We start from the raw sequence: 20,838 nt of genomic DNA on the forward strand, positions 1-20,838 counted from the left end.
GTGTTATATTTTTATTGCACGTCTTTTTGCTTTGTTTTCACGAGAGCATTACTCACAAGCGTTCATGACCTTATTCCAATTCTCAACTTCACACATTGTTTTTACCCTATGATGGCAAGTAACCCGTCTCTTCGGCCAGCGCTATTACCCTACAAGAATACTTACAAGGGAACCTCCCCATCGCACCCCCCTCAGATTTAGTTATAAGTAAGCACAGTGGATAGGCCTTTAAAAACTGAACACAGATCAATCGAGAAAACAGGAAGAAGTTGTGTGGAGCTATGAAAAAAATAAGCAAAATATACAAACTGAGTAATCTATGTGCAAGATAGGCAACATCAAGGGAAGTCTGAGCTCAGGAGCGCCGTGGTCCCATGGTTAGCGTGAGCAGCTGCGGAACGAGAGGTCGTAGGTTCAAGTCTCCCCTCGACTGAAAAGTTTACTTTTTTTATTTTCGCAAATTTATTATCTGTCCGTTCGTTCATTGACGTCTCTGTTCACTGTAGTAAGTTTAGTGTCTGTGTTTTGCGACCGCACCGCAAAACCGTGCGATTAGTAGACGAAAGGACGTGCCTCTCCAATGGGAACCGAAAACATTTGATCGCAAGGTCATCGGTCAACCGATTCCTCCACAGGAAAACACGTCTGATATATTCTGTACGACACTGGTGATGGCATGTGCGTCACACGACAGGAATATGTTGTCGACCCACCTAACTTGTACACTTGGCGAATGGGTAAAAAGATTCTTCTACCTTGCCCGATTTAGGTTTTCGTGTGGATGTGATAATCACTCCCAAAGAAGTGTTTAGGTGTAGCGTCCTCATACTACGGCACAGTTACCTCGCATCGGACGGACAGATAATAACTGTCTGAAAATAAAAAATTAAACTTTTTCACGCGAGGGAAGACTTGAACCCTGACGGACGGACGGACAGATAATAATTGTCTAAAAATAAAAGTTCAAACTTTTTCACGCGAGGGAAGACTTGAACTAAGGACCTCTCATTCCTCAGCTGCTTACGCTAACCACGGGACCACAGCGCTCCTGAGTTCATACTGTCCTTGATGTTGCCTATCTTGCGCATGGACTACTCAGTTTTTATATTTTGCTTATTTTTTTCATAGTCTCACACAACTTCTTCCTGTTTTCTCGATTGATCTGTGTTCAGTTTTTCAAGGCCTATCCAAGGTGCCAACTTATAACTAAATCTGAGGGGGGTGCGATGGTGAGGTTCCCTTGTTAGCAGCCGATTAAATAACAGTTGACAGTATTTGTTTACACACCTTCCCCATTAAGAAAGATCTTCGTTGTTACTGTGTTTCTTTCTCAGTTTAACTTAATAGCGACTTCTGTCGCTTTAACGTAATAGTATTATATAATCCCTTTTCTTGATCTGTTTCTGGATCGAACAAGAAAACTGCTTTGGGATATGGTACATTTAAAACAGTGTAAGGACCGCTATATTGAGGGAAAAACTTGTGTGTTCTTTCTTCAGATTTGAGCTGTAGTGTACTTCCTTGATTACTACCAAGTCGTCCACGTCAGAGTTGGGTGTCGTAGCTTTTTCATTATATTTACGCTCCATTTTTCTGCTGCTTGTTGTGAATTTTCTTTTACAATATCGTCTACGTTTTCTCGGTGTATGTTATTATCATCCTCTTACCATTTAAACAATTTCAACAATGGCTCGCCTACGAATATACCTTGCAGTATTTCGATGGAAGATAAACCAGTAGATAAATGTGGAAGTTCATTAAATGTTACTTGGAACTCTGGTATTTTCTTTACCTAGGTTGTATGTCTGCTTGAACAGTATGTCCTACATAACCTACCCAGTTCTTTCATGATATATTTACAATGTTTCGATATTTAGGTATGGTTATGCGACGTATTCCTTCCAGTGCTAAGAATTTTTTAAAGTTATTACTTGTAAATTGTTTAAATGAGTTAAAAGTTTCTTTAGTTACCCGACATCATTAAATTAATTACGCATTTAGTGGATTACTGTAGGGTGTTGGCTTATTTGATCGGATATAAAGTTACATATTTGGACTAGCATTCAACCAGTACATAAACATATGTAACTCCATCTCTACTGGATGGCAAAGGCCGCTGAAATCAATGCTGTTAAATCATGCAATCCTTTTGGTATAATCGGATACATAGTATAATGTATGCCACCATGATTCTCTTTTACTTTCTGACAGGTCTAGCAAGTTTGTATTGTCTGTGTGTGACTTTTTTGCTCAAACCTGTAAAATAATAACACTTCTCCATATGAGCTATACACTTACGATATCTAAAATGTCCATATGCGTTGTATGTGAACGCTGTTAACTGTAATTCAACACTTTGGGGCTTTTGATGTTCTCGCCAAAATAATACTTGATCTATTATTTTCCACGAAAGGCTCTCTACAAGGCTAAATGTCCCTGTTGACATTGCTGAAATTTCATTCTGAAACATGCATCAACACTGACTTCGTGCTTTATCCTTCTGGTTAGGATACATACTTCGTCTTGTGTTATTATTCTCGTGTCAGAAACATACATAGGTGAACAGTTAACATGTCGTATAGTCTTTGATGAAAATTTGGCCACTTGCAGTCCATTTTCTGTCGCTTGGTGGAAGTCTTCTGCAATTCAGGAAGTTGTACGCAGTCGACACTGAAGTACGTGCTGGACAGTCTGGACGTCTCCACAATCACACTTAACATTGTTTTCTGTACTGTGATCCATCTTGCCAGATTAAACCTTGATCTAGCCACTTCTGACCACAGCTTATTCAAAGATTTCTAGGTCATCCATTCCTCGTCGTGTCCTGGAGGCAGAGTTTCAGAAACTCTTTTCCAACCGGAGGGAAGGGAAGTCTTATCCCTCCAAAGTTGCACCCTGACGCAGCAGCGGTAGTAAGTGCCTTTGATGTTCTAATGAGACACTTTCTTGACTTCAGTCGCTGCGAATGCTGTTCATTCCCATACAGGGGATTAGTTTGTTCTTGTTCCACTTACTTTCTTTCCTTCTTCACCGCAATTACTCTTCAATTGGGAGGTGGTGCTATTCCTAACACTCCGTCTTCAGGCCACAAGTGGCCCATCGGGACCGTCCGACTGTCGTGTCACCCTCAGTTGAGGATGTGGATTGGAGAGGCGTGTGGTCTGGTGCTATTCCTGCATGGTGGTAAATCCATTCGACAGGAATAGATTTCCAGCACTCTGTTATCATCCTGCAGATGTCCTTGAGAGCTACACCTACTTATTTGGTATCCGATGAATTATAACAAATAGGAAAGAGTACTCTGCTGCAGAATAGGCTAAAGCAAACGCAGAGGTTCGGGCGGTTTCAAGTTGACTGCCCCACTATAATTGCCAGTTGTTTCTGGTGGAAAGTTTCAACTTGCAATTCATGCAGTGTCTCTTGAAGGTAAGAGATCTATCCAGCGTCACTGCTAAGTATTTTAGGGTGTAGCAATGTTGTAACTCAACTTCTAACGACTTGTACCTTTCTTACGAATAGCTTCCCTATTTCTCAAATGAAAAGCACACACTTGAGTCTCTGAGGGGTTTGGTTTAATCTGATTTGTGCTATAGTATCTTGATAGATCTTCAAGGGCATTCGTGAGGGTGTTCTCCACTGATTCAAAGTCTGAGTTCTGAGTGGCAAGAGCAAGGTCATCAGCATACAAGAAACTCCTGGTGTTGGGGCCTATAGGTTGGTCGTATGTATACACGTGTATAAGAAATTCGTAGTAAATGTAACACCGGGTCCTTTAGTTCGCCTTATTTCGTTCATTCATAATGGAAATCTAGATAAAGCATCTGGTACCCGATTCTGACTTCTTTAATGTACTTAATTTCAATATCAAATTGTTGGAAAAAAGTACCCAGGGCGTCAACGTGCGATGTGATAATCTACTCTCCATTAAGAAGGTGATGATCTACATAGACTACCAAATAGGATCCCCAAAGTAATGTTTCAAACTTTTGTGTACTCCGTAGTAAGGCAAGTAACCCTTTTTCAGTGGCTCACATTGATCCATGCTCATATTTGCAAAAGAAATAGTTCTATGTTCACCTAGTTCTTGGTTCCATTCACCCTGAAATAACTCTGCAGCTATTTCATATTCTGAGGCGTCAGTAGATAGTTTAAAAGGTTCAGTTGTCACTGGGTGTTTTAAAAAATGGTTCAAATGGCTCTAAGCACTATGGAACTTAACATCTGAGGTCACTAGTCCCCTAGAACTTAGAACTACTTAAACCTAACTAACCTAAGGACATCACACACATCCATGCCCGAGGCAGGATTCGAGCCTGCGACCGTAGCGCTCGCGCGGTTCCAAACTGAAGAGCCTAGAACCGCTCGGTCACTGCGGCCGGCCTGGGTGTTTTAAAATGGAAGAATTGACCAAGGCATCTTTTATATCCTGGAAAGCTCTGGATGCATCATCGTTCCACACCCATATCGCTCTTCGCTTAAGTAGAGCTAGAAGACACGGTTCATTCATTACTTGACCTTGAAACATTATGTGTTTCACGTATCTTGGTTCTCGACGCTCCTTGATTGCTGAAATTCTTACAGGGTCAGGTTTAATAGCGTTCACTCCCACAAGATATCCTAGGAACTTCAGCTCTTCACTACCAAAATGTGACTTAGACTGCTAGAGCTTTCCGGCTAACGACTTGTACCAAATTATTAAATGATGACTGAACACGTATTTTCACTTTCAACCATCCGTGTCCAGATGTTTGTTTCGTAGCTGCATGTACAATTCAGTCCAATAACGTGTCGCTAATACAATCTTTCTCTATGAGAATAAAAGAAGAGCGCTCGATCTAACAGTAATACTAAGGCTTTCTTACATTACATTACAAACCATCATTTGTTTTTCTCCTAAGAGATTCTGCAATAACGTCATAATCCCATTTATCGTGCGAGCGTCTCCTGGATGCATGGACTGCATACCAGACGACCAGCATTCTCCTGACTTCACGCTACGGCCACGTCTTTACTCGTACTACTGCTGTGGCGACAGGAAGTGTCAGACCGCAAATAAACCGGGGAATCCTCACCTACATACGTCACTGCCAAAAACAGCGAAGACGTGAGCGTCAGTAGAGTTGAAGTCTTCGCAAGGTTTCATTGCGTCCTAGGGCAGGAAAGTGCTGCGAGGTGTCTGCGGGTTCTCGGTAGAGTTTCGCAACACGAGGGCCTCGTCTGCTAACGGCTCCCTGTTTAGCTCACCTCTCAAGCTGTTCGTTGCCGATACAGCACGCACCGAAAGCAAAGGCGTCTGTCCGCGTGTTTTCAAGCTGGCAGTACGGTTGGACGTGAAGGCAGCTAAAAGAAGCGTGATGTGGAGAAGAGAGAAACGAGAAATACGGTGTTTGGAGTGCATATCTGCTTTTGCACGTTTTATTACCTGCATGAATAGAACGTGACGTACTATTACGGAACTCTGGAGTTGTTTAAAGCAGACAACAGTAAGCTGTGATTGTTAGGAATAATGCAGGAGAGGATCAGCAGTTACGATATTACCCTTACCAGCGATGAAAACTTCTTGAAAAACTCAGTGAGGAATGAGAGACAGTGTCCTTTTGTAAATTTAAAACTGCCTGAAATAAAATGGAATGCAGTCAAATTAGATTAGGAAATGAGACGTTAAAGGCAGTAGACCAATTTCGCTGTTGGAACAGCAGATTAATTCTCAATGGCGGATTACAATGGATACAAATGTATCGAAAGCTTTAAGGAAAATAGAAGCGTCTGGTGATTGTATACAGTAAAGGTTTAGGAAGACTTTTCTGAAAATATTTGCCTGGGATGCAGCGCTAATGGAAATGAAAACTGGACGACGAACAATAGAGAAGATTTTGAATTGTGTAGTTATAAAAAAAAATTCCGAAGTATAGATACGCACATGGATACCCAAGGAGACGTTAATGAATCGTATCAGGGACAAAAGGAATTTATGGCACAACTTGCCTGACAGAAGGGATAGTTTGCTAAGACAGGTCGTGAGGCATCAAATAATAATTGTTTTAGTAATGGAGGGAAGTGCGATAGTAAAAAATTATGAAGGGAGACCATGATTCAATACTTTAAGCAATTCAAATGGATTTAACTTGCGGTAACTATGCAGAATTGAAGAGGCTTTCACAGGATAGATTCGCACGGAGAGCTCCATCAAACCGGTCTCCTGACTGCAAGCAACAAAACCAACAACCGTTGAACCGGAAAGAAACGGGAAGTGCAAGGATAGGTATGAGGTGGGCGGGGGTGGGGAGACATCACACAGTCTCTGACACAGTACAAACATAGAGGACAAAAGGAAGAGTTGGTGTGAAGTGAAAGAACGCGACAATACCTTAATAAGCCTGAGACTAAGAGTGCTTTTGTGGGAGATAAAATTAGTGTAGACCTCATTAAATAAGAAGGATAAAACTAAAGCTTCGATCCTCCAATTAATGTTCATGCGTCGGAGGATAAAAGTTCCAAAAGAACAGAATACTTCGAGAGTTCCATCACTCTTTGAGAACACCTAAAAATACAATACTAGTAATTACACGGCTTAAGTGTATGGAATTATGGAAATAAAATTACAATGCCTTATTGATAACCGATACCATGATCAGTGAAGGGGGAACAAGTTTTATCAGAGACATGTCTTGTATAGACATAGTGTTTCGAATTCATACGAAATCTGTGATTTTTCCTAGACTTTACTAAGACCTCTACTAGAGTAAGTCTTCCAAAACTGTAGAGTATATTAGAAGGGAGAGGATTTGAAAGTACTTAATGTATGTCGTCAAAACTATGTAGAAGAACATCGATGCTTTAAGTATTGGTACCGTGATCACAGAACCACTAAGTATTAACGAGATGATTAGTATTGCCTGTCACCTGTTCATTTCGGTCTGTATCTACATGATGTAATCAAGAGACGGGAGAGTTTGAAGGTACAGAGCAAATTTGACCTATCATTCTACTCAACACCCTTCTCGTGGTTGACGAGGGACAGTTCTAGGTGTCTCCTACAAAGATGTGTTCACATGATCGGTATCTCTCCACGTGTGTGATGTCCTTAGGTTAGTTAGGTTTAAGTAGTTCTAAGTTCTATGGGACTGATGACCTCAGAAGCTAAGTCCCATAGTAATCAGAGCCATTTGAACCATTTGAACCCTAAGTGAGTTATGGCGAATCCTGGGATGACTTCTCAGAATAGGGCACGGTCTATTACTTCCCCATCCATGACTAATTAAAGTTTGTCGTTCTTCTACAATGACGTCAGCATCAACAGGACGTTGAACCAATTCCTTTGCTTCCGGACTTTCAACATATTCTAGTTATTCCTTCAGGTGATGGCGCCGCAACGTAGAACTTCTCCTGTTCTCTATGCCTGAATCATGTTATCATATTGTATTACTAACTGTGGCGTACTAGCACGCCTCTGGCAGTCGATCTGAGACGGACTTCCTGCTTGGGTGCTACGGCGCTTGTTATCTCTGGCCGAAGCGGAAGTAAGGCAGCTTTGGCTGGTGTACGCTCTCGGTAACGACTCTGCCTACAAACGACTAAGGGAATACAGGGTCCTGTTGAGTGCCTTGGAATGGACGCTGCGTAATCGCCAGCAATGAATATAACCTGTCTGATTCCCATTTTATAGCTACTGCGTGTGGAGTAAGATATTCGCGCACATGCTATCCCCGTCATGCTCCACTTGGAGCGGATGCGAAAGGCACAGGATCACATTAGCATGCTGCTCAGCTGAGCTGCAAGAGGTCGATCATGTGTGTGAGCTACTTTCTTTGGTCGGTCATTGTGGTTCGTATGGAATTGTTTTCTTTCTGGTATCCTTGCCGCGCGGGGTAGTCGCGCAGTCCGAGGGGCCTTGCCACGGTTCGCGCAGCTCCCTCCGTCGGAGGTTTGAGTCCTCCCTCGGGCATGGTTGTGTGTTTTATTCTTATCGTAAGTTAGAGTAAGTAGTGTGTAAGCCTAGCGACCGATGTCCTCAGCAGTTTGGTCCCATCGGAACTTACCACAAAATTTGGTGTCCTTTATACCATGTTTGTGTCATTCCTTCACTTGTGATAGTATTCCATCCATGCGGGAGCCAGTGTCCTTGTTAAACTCTGTGTGTGAGTATTTTTTCCTTGAATTCTTTCGTCTCCGATACAAGAGAAAGGCCAGTTTTGCAATGTTAACTTAATTCTTGTTCGTCTCTGTTTCAGAACTTAATGTTAAGTTTGGCTTCTCATTTAGCTACCTATGTCTGCAGCCGTGAGTTTTAAGTGGTGCAAAGGGATGTAAGGTTTTATAGAGATGTTAAATTCTGCAGTTTTTCGCCATTCCACTACTGTTAAATATTTATTGCTCTGGTAGTGCTGAGGCTGTCTATCAGATAGTTCGATATGAGCCATTGATATCAGGGTACCACCATTTGATTCCTTTAACTTTAGAGGGCCAGTTGCGCCAAGGTTTTGTAAACACATCGATGTGTGTCAATCTAATTGATGGATATGCCATGAGCGTTTTTTGCGCAGATTTTTTGCGTTAAGATTTGCTTTAAAGAATTTGATGGTTGCTCGTAAATGCCTTCATGATTCACAGCGAAAAGTTACCACTGGTCGCGAACTTGGTGTTATTATAAATTTAAATATTTGCCATAAAGTTCTTTGTCTTCATATTCGTCATTGGCCACTCAGTTTTGTTATCACATTTTGCGAATCATTGAGCCTTAATAGTATAATTATGTGTGGCTGATTTTACTTATTTGTTCTTTTTTTAAATGTAATGCGCTTGACGGATTACAGCTGTACACAGAATGGGGTATGTAGGACAGGCCACCTGCGATATATTCAGAAATCATAAATACATCGAAGTGCGGTTTCCGCTAATTTATAGCGGACGATTTGGTGACTTACCTGACGTTAGCAATTTATTTTTATCGTTTATAGTCGCCGAATTACGACGCCGACATTTAAAAAAAATTAAAAAAAAACCATGTTCTTTTTTCTGTAATATTTGAAAGAAGCACCTAAGAGCACTTCAATGACCTATCATCTATGGGACTTGATCAAATAGTATCAAGATAACTATGCCGCAAACCTCTATTCCACCATCAGGAAAAAGGGTTCCATAAACGTCTGCCTTCCAAATTGAAACAAACATATAATTCAGGTATGGTTGTCGTGTTTACCTGTGCACTCGAAGCCCGTTAGTCTGTGTTCTGCTATTGTAGCAATCAGATAACTTGCTCTTAATGCTATTGACTCATTCGCAATGTGTATGGTAGTCGAAGAAGTGAATGGCGATTATCGCGAATGTCGCCAAACTATTAGAGCAGCGATGCGGTTTTGTGGTGAAGAGTACCCAGAATGTGCTAAGCATTCAGAAGTATCTTTGCAAACGAAGACAACGTGTAGTATTGTTTCTGCAGAATCACTTTTTAGCGTGCAGCAATGCTCAGGGTTGACATCTCCAGCTCTTGGTGGGACAGCCATGATAATAAATACATGAACCATACCTGAGTTACATACTTCCTTACATTTGGTATTATACGACAGAAGTCTGAGGAGCCTCTTCTCCTCAGGGCGAGAAAATGGTTTGCGGCGCTGTTATGTTGATACTGTTTGATCAAGTCCCAAACATATTATGTCACTGTAGTTCTCTTAGAAGCTTCTTTCAAATTCCACAGAAAAAGAACATGGCTACATTAGAAAAAAAAAGTCGGCTTCGTAATGCGGCGTCTATAAACGATAAAAATAGCTTGCAAAAGTCAGGAAGTACGCTTATTGCCCATGATACTAGGCGAAAACCGCACCTCGATACATTAAATCGTTCTGGATACATTAAGGGTTGTCTGTCTTACTTGCCTCACCCGCTATATTTTGGTACCATTTTTAGATCAAAGATTAAAGTTATTCTATGGTCAGATGTGATCGAATATATTTCGCGATCGAACTGTTGTTGTCAGCCAAGATGAAATCGCTCTTACAATTAAGCTTAATGTTCACATTTTGTTTCTATTAATAAATAATGAATTGACATTGACATTTGTCCAGTAAAACCATCAGCACCTTCCCATACCCACAGTATTGTCAATTTAAGTAAACTTCAGAAGGCTGATTACTTAGGTTTTATAACGGAAGTCTCCACCACGTTGCAGAAACTGTACATTGGGGCGCTTAATTCACTTCCAGATAGTCCTGAAAACTGTGCATATGGGGTTATGAGGGTTTAAATGAAAGTCAACTCCAGAAATATCTTCCTTTTGAGAGTCGTATATTTTCTCAAACATAATTACACGGGCATTCATCAGAGAACAACAACTCAACTGAACTTTATTTGGTTTAACATGCAGCAATGCTTATACACTTTCTTGACAATACATGCTCTTTTGGTCTCATTGTTTATAATGTAGATATATCGAATTACAATTAGAAAGTGTCATTAGAAAATACATACCATACGATCACTTTATTTCACTACTAAATATTCTGCCAATACAATTTTGAAGTAACCAATTGTTGTTTTACAATGAACACAGTTCAAGAATTGATTTTTATGTTTTGAGACGAAAAAAGTGATGAAATGCGGTTAACAATACATGACACTAAATTACATATTCCTTTTGTGCTAGCATAAGTTGGAGAACTTCATAGACTGTGAAACAAGATTACAAGCTTCACGTTTTATACAAAAACTTTGTCAGAATCTCAAGAAGGTCATTTGTTTATGTTAGATATGTCTAGAAGGAGTAATTACAAAATTAATTACGTATCTTCTGAGTCTGGCATTTTTAATAATTCCCTAAGATAGTACGTGAGTTTAATTGCATCTGATGTTGTGAAATATTTCAAATTGTTAACTTGGCTTTATATGAAATAATTTGATTTTGGTGATTAATTTGTTCACAAGTTGTGAAATTTGATGCTAACATTATTATGACATCTTCACTTATAGTTATCAAAAGATACATAATTAGTTTTCTTATAACCATTATCAAAGTGCTGATTCTGAAATAAAGCATTACTTGTAATTACAGACACTGATTAGTTACTTTTACCTTGTAGGCTGGTAAGCTAATAAGTTATACTACATAGTGTACATAATGTATGCAATAACATCTGATCATAAATTATGATCAAAAGATGTTTCATTACATTCTGTCTTCCATGTAATGTGGTTCAGGTGGTGTTCCGGAAAGCTACCTTGAGTGGTACCGAACAGTTCATAGTGTCCCTCATTAAGTCCTATTACAACGCCTACTGGATTTAGTTTAGCTTTAGATAGAAATATTCACACCCATTGTCTTCCGATATTGGCTTTCTCTCCGATCGAAGAGTGTTAGCATTATGTGAGGCAGCTTTTGATACAGCATCCTAACGATACACTGCCTGTGCAGGCGGAGACGACCCTCAACAACTGCTTGCCCAGCAATGGACACCAGCGTCGCGTCGTCCGCGAACCAGTGGCCGCGCCGGGGCGGCTCCAGTCGGAGCGGCTGCAGAGGTCCGCCGCACCAACGCCTCCTGCTGGTGACGTCACAGCGTCCGTGGCGGCCGGCGAGCCACCCGCTCTGGAGCTGCCGCCGGTGGACCCTATCATCTGCCGGCGTCTCGAGAAGCTGCGGACCCAGGACCCGCTGGACGTCGTCAACGACATCAGGTACGCGGCGTCACCTCGGCACTGCCACACTTGGCCACTCGTCTAGTCATACACACACTGAAGTCGAAAAACACGAATATGACTTGCGCGGGACGTTTCCAAACGTCGTCGTTGTTGTTAAGCGTGATTCGTGTGGCAGTAATGAACAGACTTTGAAGGAAATGCGCCACGAAACCAAGTGCTGACTGGTAGCTGAAGTCATTTCATTCGGCACAGTGAATCACAAAAAAAAAAAGAGACTAGTGTCGTCATTAAACAGTTCTACAATGAGAGGAATGACCTAGCACCACTACACTACCGAAATGATTAGTCACGTGCAGTGGATATTACCACATAGCCCGTTATCTGTGAGGCAAGTGACTAACGAAATCCTATAGAAGGGTATTAAAGGCGCACCAGTTACCACAGCTGTGTACTGTGATGCTGCTCTGCAGAATATTGATTCGTATAGCAATGTACACACATCAGCAGATGGCGGAAATGGTTGTCATTCACGCGGCAGGCATGAATCAATGGGAAACAGCAGCAGAATACCACAGGTGACAACCAAACCAACGTAGGTCTAATCCCAAAATGATTGGCCGTTTGTGGAAGGGTTTGTGTTCCGGACCACCCTACAGCAATGGGACCACAAAATCAGCAGTCATGTTGGCTCATAGTGATTCCGACACGGTCAACAAGGTAGGTGGCACAGAAATGCGACACCAGCCAACCGTCGATGTCTAGGATAATGTCCTCTAATCATTCCCATCCTTGCTGAATCCACTTTGTGTAAGAACTCCATGGTGATTATCCTGACGGGCAGGTACAATTCTGCGAATGGTTTCAAGAAAGACGCACTTGTCAGCGTACCTTGAAGCTGTCTTTTCTCCAGCTTTGAAGCTAGTTCCCAATTGAATGCTAGGATGAAAGGACATAACGCTTCAATTGGGTAAACGACAATCCCCGTCTCGCTGCAGCGCGGGGTAGCCGTGCGGTTTAGGCGCCTTGCCACGGTACGCGCGGCTACCCCCGTCGGAGGTTCGAGTCCTCCCTCTGGCGTGGGTGTGTACGTGTTGTCCTTAGCCTAAGTTAGTTCAAGTTAGATTAAGTAGAGTGTAAGCCTAGGGACCGATGACCTTAGCAGTTTGGTCCCATAGTAAGTTACCACAAATTTCCCAAAAAATTTTTCCCGTCTCGCTGCCGAGGCATACACTCAGACTAACATTAGGTTAAATGTGTGGTGCGGCATACATGATGATATTCTCATTGATTGGTCCCATATTCTTTAATAGCAAGCTCATTGCAGCACGCTACAGACATCATCTCGAGGAAACATTACCATCCTATTTGGACAACCTGCCTGACGAACGGAGATGTAGGTTTTTTCCTCACAGCGGTATGGAACTGCTCCACCTTCAGACGACGCGTCCGCCGACTTTTGGATGAGGTTTCTCCTGGGAGTTGGACTGCTAGACGTGTCTGGTAGAATTGCCACCTAGGTCGTCAGACTTTACGCCAGTGGACTTTTTCCTTTGGGGTGCACTTCAAGTCTACAGTGTACACGAACAAACCAAGAATATTAATTGACGTGCAGGAGAATATCACCAGAACTAACAGAGAAATACCAACAGTCAGTACACAGCAGTGTCCGTTCCCGTGTTCAGAGGAGTTGTCTACAGGGTGACATTCAGTTTGCGTTAGAGGAGCATGCGAACAACTGACCGTGGGTGGCGGTTGCACTGTACTATTAAGTTTCAAGTTGTCAGTCACCGATGACGTAACATTTTGTTTGTACCGATTAAAGCGCATCTGTAGCATGCGCTTTCTCTTGTATTGTAGCAATCTCCACCAATTACGACTTTGTCCTAAGGGCCAAGTAATATAAATTTTGTCCTATGGGACATGAATTTTGAATTACCCTGTATATATCGTAAAGCAAGACTACAGAGTGAAAGTCGACTAGAAAGCTGAGAAAGTGGGGCACTAAAATCTAGGAATGAAGAATCTGTGTGGCCTAAAGCCACTACAGGTGCTGAGTGTTGACCTAAAGCGTATCTGGAAGAGTGTTACTACTCTGTGTTTGGCAATGTTTAATGGCAAGCACCGGACGATTGCTCCGGGTAGTGGACACAACCAATATGTTAACAGCAGGAAAAGAAGTCGACAAAGACCGACGAGAATGTATCGAACAGGGGAAAGGCTGTTTTGTCAGCCAATAAGGTGAAGTTTTTTTTTTTTTTGCTTTAATATTGATTACTTGGGAAACGGAAAATCCATAACTGGGGTTGTAATGCTACATTGTTTGGAATGCTATTTGAATAATAAACAATCACGATTGGTACACAAAAAGGTGCTCTTGGCCATGAATATGCTCCGTCCAACATGCAGAAGTCACAAAGGCAAATGTGTATTCTCTGTGCTCAGAAACGATTCCTCCTGGACACTATTCTACAAATTTACAAAATTGCATGTGATGGTGCTTCAGATTGAATCCTCATCCATCCTATTTTCAAAATTTAGATCTAACTGTCTTTATCAGATTCACCAATCTCAAAATTTAGCTTAGTAGGAAAAACTTGCATAAAAAGTGGTCGTTATTCTGTCAGTATTCTGTGGAGTTTGACGCAAATTATGTTCCGCGTGATATAAATAAAAAAATGAAAACTCCTTGGACCAAACGTATAGATATGCGTGGAGACTATGGTTTCCAAACGAACCAACGAAAATGACTTGGAATCATTTTCTACCTTTCTACAAAGCTGCTGTGGTGTGGTAGTAGATATCCTGTAGCAAGTCGTGTTAAAATAAGCCCGGAAGAATGAGTTCTCAATCTGACGGGCCATATGAGATTTTGTCAGCAAGATGGCATCAGACTCATTGCGTGTTAGCGGGAGCAGATATTGCAGCAGAACCTAATAAAACAGCAAAGGTTTTGGTTTCGTGTGCTGATCAGCTGGGAAATATATGGGTACGAATAATAATAAATACAACAGCATAATTTAGACTAAAGAGAGTGCAATAGAGTTCCAATGCGTGGATTAAATTATAAATAGTATTGAAAATTGTGACAAATTGTGCAAATATGTATGGTTTAAATGGAATAGTATATACATGGTAAATAAATTTGCATCCATATATGCTGAAGAGCCGAAGAAACTGGTACACCTGCTTAATATCGTGTAGGGCTCCGGCGATCACGCGGAAGTGCCGCAACACGACGTGGCATAGACTCGACTAATGTCTGAAGTAGTGCTGGAGGGAACTGACACCATGAATCCTGCAGGGCTGTCCATAAATTCGTAAGAGGACGACAGGGTGGAGATATCTTCTGAACAGCACGTTGCAAGGCATCCCGGATATGCTCAATAATGTTCATGTCTGAGGTGTCTGGTGGCCTACAGGAGTGTTTAAACTCAGAAAAGTGTTCCTGAGGCCACTCTGTAGCAATTCTGGACGTGTGGGGTGTAGCATTGTCGTGCTGGAATTGCCCTAAGTCCGTTGCAATGCACAATGGACATGAATGGATGCAGATAATCAGACAGGATTGTTACGTACGTGTCACATATTAAAGTCGTACCTAGACTTATCAGGGGTTCCATATCACTCCAACCACACACGCCCCACCCCATTACAGAGTCTCCACCTGCTTGAACAGTCCGTTGCTGACATGCAGGATCCATGGATTCATGAGGTTGTCTCCATACCCATACACGTCCTTCAGCTCGATAAAATTTGAAACGAGACTCGTTCGACCAGGCAATATGTTTCCAGTCAACAACAGTCCAATGTCGGCGAGGAGTAAAGCTTTGTGTCGTAGTCATCAAGGGTACACGAGTGGAGCTTCAGCTCCGAAAGCCCATATCTATGTTGTTTCGGTGAATGGTTCGCACGATGATATTTGTCGATGGCCCACCATTGAAAACTGCAGCAATTTGCGGAAGGGTTGCAATTCTGTCACATCGAACAATTCTCTTCAGTCGTCGTCGGTCCAGTTCTTACAGGATCTTTTTCCGGCCGCAGCGATGTCGGATATTTGATGTTTTACCGGATTCCTGATATTCACGGTGCACTCGTGAAATGGTCATACAGGAAAATCCCAACTTCATGGCTTCCTCGTAGAGGGTATGTTCCATCTCTCGTGCTCCGACTATAACACTACGTTCAAACTCACTTAAATCTTGATAACCTGCCATTGTAGGAGCAGTAACCGATCTAACACTTTCGCCAGACACTTGTCTTACATAGGCGTTACCGACAGCAGCACCGTATTCTGCCTGTTTACATATCTCTGTATATGAATACGCATGCCTATACCAGATTCTTTGGCGCTTCAGTGTAGTTTTGATAATTGAGAGAGAGCAGTTATTGCAGAAAAATGGTTCAAATGGCTCTGAGCACTACGGGACTTAACATCTGAGGTCATCAGTCCCCTAGAACTTAGAACTACTTAAACCTAACTAACTTAAGGACATTACACACATCAATGCCCGAGGCAGGATTCGAACCTGCGATTTTAGCGGTCGCGCGGTTCCAGACTGTAGCTCCTAGAACCGCTCGGCCACCCCGGCCGGCGCAGTTATTGCAGTCACACCTGAGTTATTAGGTTGGTGCATAAGTTCTTAGCCATTTTGTTTTGCATGTTGGTATTCTGATCGCTATGGGTTTATTTAACGATTGTCATTTTTTATTTGTAGTTCACTGTTGCTATTTGAGTTTACATATTGTCATTTTGTCATTTTGAGGTAGTGAGTGAAACCCTGGACGCTTGGAAGCGGAGAAGTCGGACATTTTCGACTTATTCTTCTATTTCAGTTCACTAGTGAGGTGAGAGATGTAGCCGGAAACATTTGAGCCGTGTATTGGGACTATGCCATTGGACAGAGTGCGGCAAGAAAATGCTTTCCTCGTTTTAAGGAGGATTGTTTTGACATTAGTGATTGTTTACGTTCAGGCAGACCTTCGGGGTTTGATAAGGATCGTTTAAACGCATTAATCCTCAGTGATGTACGTCAGCGTAGTCGAGAACTGGCAGAGGTGATGGATTGCGATCATTCCATCGTCGTGAGATATGTGCATGCAGTAGGGGAAGGTTAAAAAAATCGGGTATCTGTGTACCGCATGCTCTATGCCAAAACCAGGAAAATCAGCGGGTGACCATATGTGCATCTGTATCTGCTCGTCATCAACTGGTTCGTGAACAACACCGACTATTCCTATCGTGTATCGTTACTGGTGATGAGAAGCGGTGTTTTTATGCTAACGTAAGGGGAAAAAAGGAGTGGTTGAACCCAAACAAAGTAGCAACTCCCTGTAGAAAGATCTGCGGACATCCGCAAAAGATAATGTTATTCATCTGATGGAACAGCGACTGTTTGGTGTACTACGAATTCCTTCCCGAGCTCTAGCCGTCACAGCTGACATTTATTGTCAACAACTGAGACGTCTTGCAGACGCAGTCCAAGAACAACGACCAGGAAGACTGCGTGAAGTGTTACTACTCCACGCAAAAGCCCGCCCGCATTCTCTAGACTGACAAAAAACTATACAGAGGTTGAGTTGGGAAGTCATTGCGCAGCCACCTTATTCATCTGATCTTACGACCTCTGATTTTCACCTTTTCCGCTCTCTATCGAACAGCCTTCAAGGAACTACCTTATAGGACGAAAATGCGCTCCGAACATAGCTCGATGAGTTCTTCGCCTCGAAACCAACTGATTTCTACAGTCACGGAATCAAAAAGTTACCCCAGCGTTGGACGACTGTTGAAAATAGTGAGGAAGAATATATTATCAATAACTAATGTCTCTGTTACGTGTATCGACTTATGCAAAAACGCAATGAACTTATGCACCAATCCAATGCTAAACCCTTTAGACGTGTGGACAGAGATAGCTTGAGGTAATTGTTTGACGTTATCGTCGAAAGCAAAGAATTAGAAGGGTCCGAACATTAGCGATGTCGGGCATTGCAAGTAGCAGGAAAGCATTAGCAGATAGTATATTACTTGGCAGGTGAGATTTGTCGTCTCCTCATTTCGTCATTCTGGGAGGTATCTTCCAATCTGCATAGTTAACGAATAATTAACAGCAGTCCGCAGCTATGTATACAGGTATGTGCAAAAACGATGTACTACCTCTTAAGTGCTCTACTTTGTTTACACACTGTCACAATAAAACTTAAGAAAACATGGCGCCTCGTTGGAGATCCACTGTTCTCAGCCTCTGTTCAGACTAGATGAGGAATTGCATGTCATCGGCTCCAAGCGAAACTGTCAAAGTGAGAGTGAATATTTCTGCTTAGTCCTATAAATAGACTCGTGGCAAGTAAATAACAGGAGACGAAAAATATTGGTTCTCCTTTCTGCAGTTAACTGAGAAGGAAGTTACCGAAAGTACTAAGTTCCATCCAAAACGACGCCTGAAAGAACGACGTAACTCAGTCTGGTTGCTACTCAAATCCGCACGCAAGCTTCAAAAAAATTATCATCTGGAGTATCTACCTCGAGTATCTATCTGCTTAAGCAAATTCCCCAATTCGGAACTATCCTAGTACTTCGGAAACTGAATAAGTTCAGATGTTCAGATGTGTGTGAAATTTTATGGGACTTAACTGCTAAGGTCTTCAGACCCTAAGCTTACACACTACTTAACTATCCTAAGGACAAACATACACACCCATGCCCGTGGCAGGACTCGAACCTTCGCCGGGGCTGAATAAGTAAACTCATGCATCTCATTAAGTTCAGTAATACACAACACACAATACTCATATCTAAAGGTCTCTTAATTAATAGCTTACGGTTAAATTGTACACTACACATTATTTTCTTTCAGTGTTTTTGCGAAAACGATCATTTACCGTTATCACTGAGTTCTGCATACTTTGCATGCTGGATTTTAAAATGGTTTTTGAACTCTTTACCCACTTAAACGACACTCCACGGCAAATGTAATACTCAAACGATTCCATGACGAGAAAAAAGTGGCTGTACTAACGGCATAGTAACGTGCGATGACGTCGGCAACTTTATAAATTAGTTGCGCGCCGTCAGATACATCAGTTACTAGGTGCACAGCATAGCCAATGAAAGATCTCCGCTTAGCTGACGTATGGCACTACACATGATTACCTTTCTGATTTTCTTGCAGCAGTTACAGATACTCGGTCCTGGTAATCCCACGTGCTTCTAAGCATTTCAGATGACCGAAACCATTAATCCAAAGAATGTCACCAGATGTATGGAGAGTAGAAAACAGGCGACGGTTTCGAAAGTCGAAAACTATTTTTCTAAAACGAAAAGCTGACGAGGGAAAATTGCGGCTCTGTCGGAATTTAACAGTCGCACGCCTACATGGTTTCCAGTCCAGAAAATTAAAAGAAATCAGCTATTTTCATTATACATATTGTGGACAGGATACCAACTTTCTTTTCTAAAATAAAATTTGTTGTGTTGTACTCCCGCTATTACTGTCTCGTCGGAGGAACAGGACATGAACCGACAAATGAACCATAGTTTGGGACACTGAACGGTGTGCGCTTCTTTGTTGGCTGAAAATTTGGCCAGAAAAAAGTTTTACTTGACGAGGGCCGAGAATAGAGGCGGCAGGCTGTAAGAGGCTTTTCTAGACTCTTATAAAGATCGACTCCCACCAAAGAAATAAACGTTCACGTGGAATACCTCGCTAGGTTTTCAGCTGGATTAATGACGGTTTTGTGAGTAGAATATGTGGGACTCAGGAGCCGACACGCAAAGGAAATACTTTTGTTGGCCAAACGCCTGAGGGCACAGAAAGAAGCATGGAAGGGAGGACTCCAGCTCACAGCTACGATGAAGGCTGCCTCAGCTTCTGACACAGACCAATGAGAGGGGCAGCTATACGTTCTACATGTGAGTGTACCATCCTGTCGCCCCGAGCTGTGTAACAATGCTTCGATGAGCAATCCACGGGCGTCAGAGTATTTTCTTGCTTCAAAAGCAATTGCTCTAGCACTATGGGACTTAACATCTGAGTTCCTCAGTCCCCTAGAACTTAGAACTACTTAGACCTAACTAACCTAAGGACATCACACACATCCATGCCCAAGGCAGGATTCGAACCTGCGACCGTAGCCGTAGCGCGGTTCCAAACTGTAGCACCTAGAACCGATTTTTTTTATTTTATTTTTTTAAGTACCTTCCGCGTGTTTTTTTACCTAACAAAAGAAATAAAACAAAATCATAGCCATCCCTACTTGGCATCGCCACTTGTGTCCCTGCCAAACAAAAATGACTTCTTACCTCTTCAGGCGTTGCCTTCCTAACTATACGTAACCACCCACCAACTAAAATGTGAAGAAACTACACTATACGGAACTAACGTGTGTGCATCAACCCACAAAAACACGAGGGAAGGAAGGGGGGAAGGGTATTTCTAGTAGGGTGCAGAAGGTACTTTTTTTATTTTTGTACTTTTCTTAATTTTTATTTTATTTTCTTTAATTTTTTTGAATTTTTATTTATTATTTTATTTATATAGATATCAATGTGCGAACAGTCATAGTTAATCAAGCCTGGAAAACTAAAAGTGAATGAAGACACCATCGAAGATAGTAAACAGAAGTAACATGAAAATAAAGCTGCCACTTCGTAGTTAGGCTCCCAGCGACTGCGCCCACTGATAAAGATTGTTCCATATATAATCGTTTGCAGTTATTTCTGATCTCATCTGCCACTGCCTGGAACATTCCAGCTACACGGCGGGCTGTGAAAGGCACTCCATGGGTAGTTTGCGAAGCATTGTCGATGTCTAGTATGCCCGGAAATAGCATGATGTCTTTCTTGCAAATAGAGCCAGAAGTCAAGTAAATTCTTGTGTCCGTCACGACAGAGGTAATGGACCGCATGTCCACGTATCCAGATGACGGAGTTGGTTCGAATCTTGGGGTAAAATGTCTCATCCGGAAACAATAACGTGCGTGCAGATATATGCTCCGGCCTAACTCGCAAGAGATAAGCCAGCATCTGCCGCACTAGGTGCCAAACCGGTTCCGCCTCTCCACAGCTGAGGCGGTGCTCGTCAGAATCTACCGTATTACAACCCACACAATTGGGAGATTCTGCCATGTGGATATTGTAGAGACGTTCTTGCGTCACCAGCTCCCCATTAACGACTACGTACCAATGGGAAACGACATCGGAATCAAGCA

The 20,838-nt window shown here is 42.2% G+C and overlaps 1 protein-coding gene across 1 annotated transcript in view; it reads left to right on the plus strand.

The window, feature by feature from the left end:
- The window catches only part of LOC124616245 (protein unc-13 homolog 4B-like), a 191,123-nt gene that overhangs the window by 74,700 nt on the left and 95,585 nt on the right, over positions 1 to 20,838 (plus strand). Inside the window, exon 3 of the mRNA XM_047144552.1 lies at positions 11,408 to 11,670. Within this exon, the coding sequence (XP_047000508.1) occupies positions 11,408 to 11,670 (263 nt within the window). The remainder of the gene's footprint in view (positions 1 to 11,407; positions 11,671 to 20,838) is intronic.

The sequence above is a fragment of the Schistocerca americana genome, chromosome 1 (assembly GCF_021461395.2).
Source record: "Schistocerca americana isolate TAMUIC-IGC-003095 chromosome 1, iqSchAmer2.1, whole genome shotgun sequence".
NCBI classification, from domain to species: Eukaryota; Metazoa; Arthropoda; class Insecta; order Orthoptera; family Acrididae; genus Schistocerca; species Schistocerca americana.